Genomic DNA, 10406 nt, shown 5'->3' with positions numbered 1-10406 from the left:
AGATCGCTTTTGCTGTTATTTAACCATCTGTAGCTGCAAGGCATTATTGCTTATTTATAAAATTATGTGTATGAGTAATGTCATAATAACAAGTAATATTACAATAAGTAATTCTTACAAAGAAGAGATTAATTAATATTTTGCTGGATCTTCCCAGAGTTTGTATACTTTGATTTTTCTTTTTAATGATTTTTCTTTTTAACTGAGCAGCAGTGTTTTTCCCTGCTATAATTACCAGTCTGTGAGATCCTAATGCTCTATTCTGCTAGGCAGCTCTGCAGAGGGATGGCTTTTCCTTTACTCTGTGATGATGGTGGGCTATTCACAGTTGGGATTTGGATAAGACTTTAAAGTGCTGTTATTTTTAAAACAATATTCGGTATTTGGGAGGTGTAGTTTTTTTCCTGTTACACAACCTGAGAACTTCCATCTTCTCAGTGGGAATGGTATAATTGGACCTCTATAACAAAAGTGTTAGGCTGGCTTACAGCTTGAGAGCAGAGAGCTCAAACTTTCCATCAGACCATGCTGGCTGACCTGAGTGGGAGCAGGGAAATGGCCTCCTCACCTCATCCCACCTTGAGCTCAATGATCCTTCCACCAGCATTTACAGAGTGGTGTTACTCTGTTAATACATTGCCTTTCATCTGTGAGAGGATATTTTGCTTGCTTTTGAGTTTTAATCATCTCATTGAGCTTTCTGTTGCCTTCTTCATTCTTTACAAAACTCTTTTCATGTTGACTTACGCTGACTTAGAGCTAGCACTCCTTTTGTCCAGTGAGATGGAACCCTTACTAAGTTACATATATCCTGTGCTTACGCATGAAAAACTATGTGGCTAACGTTACCTATTTATCTCCACACCTTAGGTTTTGGAATGACCACACCAGCAACCGTGGCTGGAAAAGTATTCCTTATTGTTTATGGCCTTTTTGGGTGTGCTGGGACTATCCTTTTCTTCAACCTCTTCTTGGAGCGCATTATCTCCCTCCTGGCGTTTATCATGAAGGCGTGCCATGAGAGACAGCTGCGCAGAAGTGGTCTCCTACCTTCCAACTTCCGCAGGGGGCCGGCGATGGCTGGGGTGGGCAGCCTCGTGGGCTGGAAGCCGTCTGTTTACCACGTGATGCTGATTCTGGGAATTTTTGCTATTACCCTTTCCTGCTGCGCCTCCGCGATGTACACGGCGGTGGAAGGATGGAACTATGTTGATTCCTTGTACTATTGCTTTGTCACCTTCAGCACCATCGGCTTCGGAGATTTGGTAAGCAGCCAAAATGCTGCGTACCAAAATCAGGGATTGTACAGATTCGGAAACTTCATATTTATATTAATGGGGGTATGTTGCATATACTCTCTTTTTAATGTCATCTCAATCGTAATCAAGCAAGTTTTGAACTGGGTGTTGAAAAAATTTGAATGCAGATGTTGCCCAAAGTGCCATAAATCAAGTACCCGCCTCAGCCGTCGCAACGCCATCACCCCAGGAGCCCGACTACGTCGACACAACATCTCAGTGGACGCTGATGGACAGTACGACAGTGACACCGAGGGGAGGAGGCTCTCTGGAGAGATGATCTCCATGAGGGAGCTCACAGCATCAAATAAAGTCTCCCTGGCCATTCTGCAAAAGCAGTTGTCTGAGACGGCCAACGGATACCCAAGGAGTGTTTGTATCAATACGAGACAAAATGGTTTCTCTGCAGGGGTGGGTGCTCTAGCCATCATGAACAACCGCTTGGCAGAAACAAGTGATTCTAGGTAGAGTTTTTGGAATTCCTTTTGTTTCATTAATAAAATCTTGATTAGGGTGGAATTATCACTGTAAGCTACTGGAAAGTTTGCAATTCAGAGACAGCCTTGGTATTCATTGGATGTTCAGTATTTTGGTTTCTGGGGGTTTTGTAAGTCTTCTCTAATATGCAGTGAGATCTTTATCATTGTGTTAAAATATTTCCCTAAGAGGGTTTTGGAAGAGACTCGGATGTCTTTGATGCAGAATCTGTTGCAGTTATAGAAGGATGGCATGTATGGTTAGGATGGTGTCAAAACCAGCATGTTCAGAACATACCCTGAACCCAAACTCTGTGTTAAAATGCATAAAGTGGGCAAGTTTGGCTCCAGAATTAAACTTGGGGTTGGTAAGGTTTGGCTAAACCAGTATCTCACAGTTTGCTGAAGTCTGGAACTGGCCCTGAGGTTTGTCCTCGATGCTCTTCAGCAATTCCTCATGGCAGGCCTGTATATAACATACACATAGGTGACTGCCATCACGTTAGCTTTAGGGCCTTGTGTTTCACTTCAACACTCCTACTGACTCTGATGGCAGAGGATTGAATGGGCTGAAATCCCCTCATACAAATTATGGGGTTTAGCCAGTTTTGTCTGAAAGACTACCTGCCACCTAGCTCTTAAAAGTCAAGGACCATGTTAAAGTGTGCAAAACTATTCCTGCCTGCTGAATAACTGAGAACAGGCAATTGTCAACTTCAGTACTGACTTCATTTAATTAAAGAGAAGCCAGTGTCAAATGTTTGCATCACCACTGAAATGCATATTTCATTACTTTTACATTAAAATAAGTCACTAAAATGAGTGTAGTCTCTCTGTTGTCCTAAATTCACATCTTTACTTCTGCAGTATTGTTGCAGAGGTTCGTGCAAATGACTCATTGCAGTCATTTGAGGGCCCCAACCCTGTACTTGTTTCCCACAAATCTGATTGTGCAGGTTATCAGAAGATCATGGCTTTGGAGTTCCACCAAAATGTTGGTTGGTAATTGGCCTTTGGCTGTTGCTGCCATCTTATGTCTTATTTAACCTTTGCTAGCCCAAACCACTGAAGAACCAGAAGCAAACCTGGTCTAGAGTGCCTAGTTTAGCATGACAAATGGGTTCAGAGGAATTGCTGCAGATCCCTTTCAGAAATACATGCACAGCTCTGGATCATTTCTCTAAATTCTCTCTATGACGCTGTGAAGGTAATAAAAAGGCTTCTGCTGATTCCAAGCAAGAAATAAAAGTTAAGCTTATATTCTGAGAAGCCACAGTGGCCTGCTCTTGGCAACTTCTTGGTAAGTTGTAGACAGGACCATGAATATATAATAGGCTGGTCACTGCATAAATTAAAAAAGCTGATGAAAACAAACCAAGAATATTAGAAAGGTTGGCAAATATTTCCATGAAGTTTTATACAGATAGTTTACTCTGTTGTTTTCTTACTTTACTTTGTTTTGTGTGGGTTTGGTGTAGTCATAATTTTTGCTTTCCCTTAAATTTGTAGTAGTGCAAATGTTTTGGAATTTAACCTTGGAAAACTAACTTTTAATCTGATATTTTGCACACTTGGGCCTTCCAGTTGAATTATGGCAGTGATTGCATCTTTTTCCTATTGCAAAGGAATCAGACCAGCAGATAAACCATCATACATGGGTCTGTATAACACTATAAAAATGCAGTCAGCGCTTTTATCGAGATGCATTTGGCCAGAAACATACAATGATGATTGTGTTCTGTTTCTAGATGATACAGACTCAAGATTATGTAGTAGGTTAGAGTCTGCATTCAAGAAGCAGGAGGTTTTTGGTGGTAGAAAGACTTCCTAAGGTCCACGTGTCAGAGTGCCTTCCTATCTGTGCACTCATGCTCTTGAAGAAGCAGGAAGAGGTCAAGGTGTTTAGTGGTCCTAATTTGAAGCCCACTGAAGGATAAATTTAAGCAGGATGTGTAGGGTCAGGTCGTGGTCTAGGGGAGACTCTGACTGCAGAGTTGAAAGACCCAGTTGAGAAAGGCACCTCCCAGAGATGAAAGGGACATCTTTGGAAACAGCAGAGGCAGGGAACCAAAAGAATGAAAATCTGTTATTTTCCCTTGGGATTACCTCCACAGGTAAATCTCTCTAACTATGATGATTTATGTGTTTGTTTATTAAAAGTGTGAATGGGACCCTGCTCTCTTTTTGCAGCTAGACCTCTCTTAGGGTTGTATCTTGGTACATTTGCTATCATGGGGACTATTACTCATTAGAATAGGCCTCACTGTGTGAAGTATGACATAAATCAAGGCAGATGAGCTCTGTCCCGAAGGACTCAGGAGTTTCAATAGATAGGACCCCAAGCCACAGCAGAATTACCTAGGTTTATTATTTTGCTCATAAAAACCTGTTCAAATGCATTAACAGTCTGTGAGCTCAATAATTCTTTATTTTTATTGTAGCAACTTGCAAATTAAGGCTTTTTTCAGTAAGTTGTTTTTAAAGGATAAATATTATAACTATGATTAGGGTTCTGTTTAAATGTTTGTAAGTTGTTTTGAAACTACCTATTCCTGCCTGGGAAATACAGTGAAGTAATATGGAGTTGTACATACCTCCTCTGTACTTTTTCTGAGCCCAGGCAAAGGCAGACACACAGCCTGTTGTAACATGATTTAAATGTTTCCCAGTATTTCTGGTACCATCAGTCACAGTGGTGCCTTTGCAGGACCCTTTCCAGTTCCTGTTGACTCCAGGGGAAGTTGGACCAACTTGTAGAGATGGGCTTCTCAAGGGATTTGGGCATCTCATTGCTGCTCTGTGCACTTAGGTCTAATGTTTCTTTATTCCCAAGATCCATGATAAACTCCATTCTGCTTCTCTTTAGCCTTGAAGACATATAAAGTACATGCCCAGCTGTACCCTAGGGCCCATATTTCTTGCAGCACACCTATCCAAAGCTGGCACAACTCAAACACAGGGACCCCCAGCTCATATAAAAATCCACTGTAAAAATCCCCAAAGCCACCTGGCTCAGCAAGGCCAGTTTATGAGAGGGTCAAAGCACCATTACTGAGTTTGGTCTCACTGAGAAGCATCTCACAAAGGGTGGCCTTACACTTCCCTCATATTCAGTAGCCAAAGTGTTTTTTAAGGATGCATGAAAACCAAGCTGCAGGTCTCTACTCTTCAGCCTGCCAGCACTGCCTGGGCACCCATCTGTGTGCATGAGTACATGAGCCAACAGAACAAAGGAGGTTTGAGATCAGTCTTTCCTAGTTCCTTGTGCTCTTCCTATAGCTTTTTTTAATGACTTCCCAGACTTGGGCACCTAACACCTCTTTTACTGTGCATGCTCTTCCTATAGCTTTTTTTAATGACTTCACAGACTTGGGCACCTAACTCCTCTTTTACTGTGCATGGTCCAGCTTGGGATTCCAGGGGGCAGCCTGCTCCTTTTGTGAATGCACCCTGTCTCCCTAAACATGCACCAATTGCACCAAGTGCAATTCCTCCTGGTATTTCATTTTCACAGACAAAGCAGATACCAGCAATACCTGGACACAGGCTGAAGCACAAGAAATCAGAAGGAAACGGAAGGAGCAGAGCGGGACAGTGAAAGCACACTGCACTAGATTGCACTTTCTTTTCAGGTAACTTGGGAGTTATATTACATTCTTGAAATGGGCTTTTTTTCAGGTTTTATTTTTGAATAGCCTTGAAAGAATGCAATTAACTTAGGTTTTAAAAGTTCATCTTCCCTGATACAAGCCCCTCTGCATCACCCTGCAGAACAGCTGCAGTGACTCCCAGATGGCAGAGACCAAGACAGCCCAGTTGTCTGCTGAGCAGCTGTACAGGCAGCACAGGCCTGAGCTCAGACCCCATGCCCCAGATTAGTCTTTTGCAGCCTGAGCCTGGGAAGAGCATTCAGAACAGAGAGCAGCAGAAAGCAACAGGATTTAGTACATCTCTGTGAGCCAGCCCCTAGTGAGAACAATGATGGCGTAAGTGTGAGCTGCTCAGATAAAGGAGATACCATGTTCACCTGGCACATGTGCTAATGCCTCGCAGATGAAGATTAAAATTTAGGTGAAAATTAATGAGGGACGATGGCCAAAGTCAAGTGACATCTTCTCTTTCCCCTGGAGCTCAGGGCAGAACAGTTACAAGGAATAGTTTCTTGTGAAACATGTAGCCTTTGGCAAGTCACTACATTTACTTCTTGGGGTTTGTCTTCCTGTGTGTGTCTTGGACAAAGTTTGGAGTCACACCAAGATGTCATCTGATTCTCGCTGACTTCTTCCCATCTGCAAACAGAGTTTTCATTTTGTGAAACAAATTCAGATTGCTTTGTGTTTCCTTGCAATGCAAAGGACGTCCTTCAGACCGTATAGATGTTCAGAGAAGTAATCTCAGTGACCTCAGCTGCAGACAGAAGCTTCTGAAGGATGAGCCTGCAGTTTGCCTGTCTCCCTGCATTGCACAAGTAACTCCCACTACCAGCAGCAAGACGTACAAAGCTTCTTTAGGCAGTGGTTGGGGCCATGCAGCTGGAGGCACAACTGAAAATGGGTATGTGCCTCTTTGACATGTACGTGCTAATTGAAAACCCAGTTGCCAGCTGTGATTGCAACCAGAATTACTGGTGGAAGACAGGAGAGGTATAAAGATGACACTAAAGCTCTCTGAGTGCCCCGTGCCATGCTCAGGTGCTGCCTGTCGGTGTAGCACTGGTGACCCAGCACAGCTTCAGCCCTGGCACTTAGTCTCTTCTCCTCCCCGGCTTTCTGTGGGTGAAAATTTGGGTGTACTATGCCTGTTTACCCATATCTCAGTCATGTCTTAGCTTGCTACTGAAAGAAGGACTTCAGCAGCAGTGGAGGCCATATAGCCAGGCATGCAGGCTCAGTATAAACGTGATGGCCTATGTGGCATGAATCTGTAATTATATGGAATTTAGCTGTAGCAGTGAGACCATTCTTACTTTTTAGTGTTTTTCTAACCTTTAACTTGAAAAATATTCAGCAGCTAATCATTACAATGAATGTTCAGAGCTAATCTAAACAAAATCATACTTTGCTGATTGCTAGCAAATCTATGGGTATGGCTTCTGCTCTGATTGGATTACTGACGTGCCTTTCCAAACCAACACACATTTGCAATGTTATTTAAATAATACAATAGACGCTATGTTACATAATAAATTAAATTAAGGCAAATTAATGCTTGACTATACAAAATAATTAATGAAGTATGCATTGCACTTTGTACAACCAATATGCAATTTCTTTTTTTGTGAATATGTCCACATTTGAGCTCGAATTCTGCTTTTATGAATGCTCATGTTAGGAAATCAGATGCATTACATTGTGGAAAATAAAAGAAAGTATGGACAATTCCACTGAGATTTGACACAAAGGATATACATATTAGCACATGCACAGAAAGTGGTTCGTTATGTATTATAATTATGATGTGTAGTAATGGCACTGAGGAAGGACTACTTCAGTTTACATGGCCACAGTCTGAATGCAGCTACCAATAGACACATGCCTCTTTTTCTTTTCATTTGTTAAATGGGTAACATCCATCCTTTAATTAGAATATATCTTTAACCACCAAAAAGCAAATGGAATTGCCCTAAATTTTGAATAGCCAAAAGAAGTCTAAGGTCAAGTCCAAACTTTCAACTCTAAGGATCCAAAGTGGTTTAGTTTTGCTTTGAAGTGAGGCTGCAGAACTGCAGCCTTCCTATCCATTGTGTTTCGTCCTTCCTTGGAAAAAGGAGACAGTAAATATGGATACAGTTTATAGCAGAGTATCCCACAGTCTCGCAATTTAGCATGAGGAAAAAAAACCTAAGCTAGTATGCTGTTATTGAGGAATGAAAAGTGTGGGGAAAGGGAGAGGCTCGGAAGTGTTTTCAGCAAATCCAGCAGAAAACCAAAGACATGCTTTGCTCTGCATATGTACATCCATTATGCCCCACCACAAAATGGTGTGACACTGACTCAGCTCCAAGTAGCTCTTGTTGCATCGTGGGCTCAGCTACCTCATCTGGAACATGGAGAGAAGTATTTTGTGAGACATGGGGAAGAGAGAGGGACCACATGCTTACACTCACCATCCTCATGCAGGAGGTGGACGCTCTCAAGCGCTGATTTTTGGGCAGACAATCACCCAGCCTATGAGTGGGACATCAGCCATGCTGATCCCCTAGAGCAATGATCAATGTCTTGGTGTATTGGAGGTGCAGATTCCCATACCTCCAGACCCTCTCAGTCCCAAGGCCATGTCATGCCCAGGTGTGTCCCAGCCAGCCCCCAAGCCCAGACTCAGCACGAGGATGTAGGTGGGTTTGAAATTGTGTAACTTCATTGTCCCAAGTGTTTTCAGGATTGGGCCCTTCAGCAGGTGATGCTGTAGCAAACCATCTAAGAAATACAAAGATGTTCCCATATTCCTTTTGTACTTTACAAACTGTAAGAATACTTTTTAAAGCCAGGGAGTCAATGCAAAAGTAATGCTTTTATAACAACATACAATAAACAACATGTAAAGAATACTGGTATTTCTGACAGTGTGCAACCAAGTCTTCTCAACGGCTGTAATTTTCTATTCCTTGCAAGCAAAATCATGTCCAGAAATTTTTGCATATAGTAACAACTATGGACTGTAGTGGCAGTGCAAGAATTCAGTTCCAGTTTTATTGTAAAACCTTAGTATCTGAAAGCACAACATGCGAAAAAATGGGTTTGGGTTTGGGGTTTTTTGTGTGTGCGTGTGTGTAGACATGGTTTATTTACAAAAATAAAAAATGCTAGCAATCTACATATACAAACACATTTTTAGCTCACTAGAATATTACCTTGTGGGTACTCCCTGTAAAAATGACTCAAGTTTACCTTGTGGGTACTCCCTGTAAAAATACAGTTCCAAATTTACAGCAAATTTAAATGACTCAAGATACGTGCTCAAAAGAATTCCTGTTTATTTTATTTCTTTTTAAAAGGGCACAGCTCGGTAGATATGTTTAGCTGAGCTGGCATTACTATCTCCTATTACAAACCTCAATAGTTTTACTTCCCTAGTTAATTCCAGTTTTGATATTCGCTCACTTATGCATTGAATTATAAAAGGAATGACCACTTCTGTGCTGTTTTCTGGTTGATATCACTTTCCTTTTGCATTGATTGCAAATAGCTGAAATACTAACATAAGCAAATCATCCAGCAAATGTTCCCAGACACACCAAAATTAATTGCTTTTCTGAAAATTTTGTTTTACATTGTTTTGTAAAATCTAAATTCTGAGTATAAATTATGTGTCGTGGTTAGAATTAGCAGCCTGAATATTTTTCCTACAAACAGAAATCCTTGACATGAATTCAGTGAAAGATGCTAAAGATAAAATTTTATGTGAAATGATCTTCCTATTTCATTTGCCTACTTTATCTAATTTGTTTCAAATTCTTCAAGTCAGAAGTATGTAAATCCCATTTGGATAATGCCCTATGCTGAATGTTCATTCCTATGAATAGAGATTCTAAGGGGATTAAAACCGAGTCTGCCTGATTGCTGCAAACAGAATTGCATGTAGAAACCTTCCAAACCTGAATATTTGTACCTGTTTGACAATTGCAAACTAAGGGCATACTAATGTAATTCCAGTTCAGGCAAAGAAACATAAATCATAGGGCTCTGCTCACCGCTAACCACTTCTATCAAAGAGACCACTACTACAGTGTCAAGGGTAATTTGCTGAATTGATGCACAAAGATGTTAATTTGTAGGTTGGTTCAGTGGCTGGGAGTTTGCTAAACAGCTTGGTTGGATGTTTCTGGGCAGTTCCCTTTGCTGTGCCTCAGGAGATGTTTGGATTGCCCCATTGCTGCTGGGCTGGGGACAGTCCTTGTCTTTAGGCATTGCACACACCTGCCCTGCCCTCGAATCAGGGCCAGCAACTGTGCCATTTGAATTATCAAGATATAAAAATACAGTGAAAGGAAAAAAATTAAAAAATGATTGACATTGCATTGAGCCTCTCTTGAGAAGCACAGCAAGTGCTGTAATCTGTGCTAGGCTGTTTCTGGCTGCCTTTGAACTCTGAGTTGTTCCTGAAACTGAAGTGTTTGGGACATGGGTACAGGTATCAACTCATTTTACATTGAGCCTCTGCACCGGCAAGGCAGGAATCCTACTGTGATCCTACTTTCCTCAAAATGGATAGAGAGATTTGTTTGGACTTGCTGTATGATGACAGCATGTATAAATGCTACAAGATGAATCAGTTACCAAGTCTGGTTATATTTGCTAAGAGAACTTTATCAGTAAAAAAAAAAAGGGGAAAATTATCTTACCATCCTACAAGTACAGTGAAGCAGCAAAAGAAGTAGTGTACTGTGATCCTACTTTCCTCAAAATGGATAGAGAGATTTGTTTGGACTTGCTGTATGATGACAGCATGTATAAATGCTACAAGATGAATCAGTTACCAAGTCTGGTTATATTTGCTAAGAGAACTTTATCAGTAAAAAAAAAAAGGGGAAAATTATCTTACCATCCTACAAGTACAGTGAAGCAGCAAAAGAAGTAGTGCCCTGTAAGGATGGTGAGACACTGGCACAGGTTGGGAAGTAGTGTAGTGGATG

General features: G+C 41.3%; 1 protein-coding gene across 1 annotated transcript in view; it reads left to right on the top strand.

Moving 5' to 3' along the window:
- Nucleotides 1-870: 870 nt before the first annotated feature.
- The window catches only part of KCNK12 (potassium channel, subfamily K, member 12), a gene marked incomplete at its 5' end in the record, with an annotated part of 10139 nt that continues 603 nt past the window's right edge, over nt 871-10406 (top strand). The window contains one exon of the mRNA XM_009071502.1: nt 871-1765. Coding sequence (XP_009069750.1) covers nt 871-1765 — 895 coding nt within the window. The remainder of the gene's footprint in view (nt 1766-10406) is intronic.

The sequence above is a fragment of the Acanthisitta chloris genome, unplaced genomic scaffold (assembly GCF_000695815.1).
Source record: "Acanthisitta chloris isolate BGI_N310 unplaced genomic scaffold, ASM69581v1 scaffold30253, whole genome shotgun sequence".
Classification (NCBI taxonomy): domain Eukaryota; kingdom Metazoa; phylum Chordata; class Aves; order Passeriformes; family Acanthisittidae; genus Acanthisitta; species Acanthisitta chloris.
Note: the sequence above shows the minus strand (reverse complement) of the source record. Positions and strands in the feature narration are given on the sequence as shown.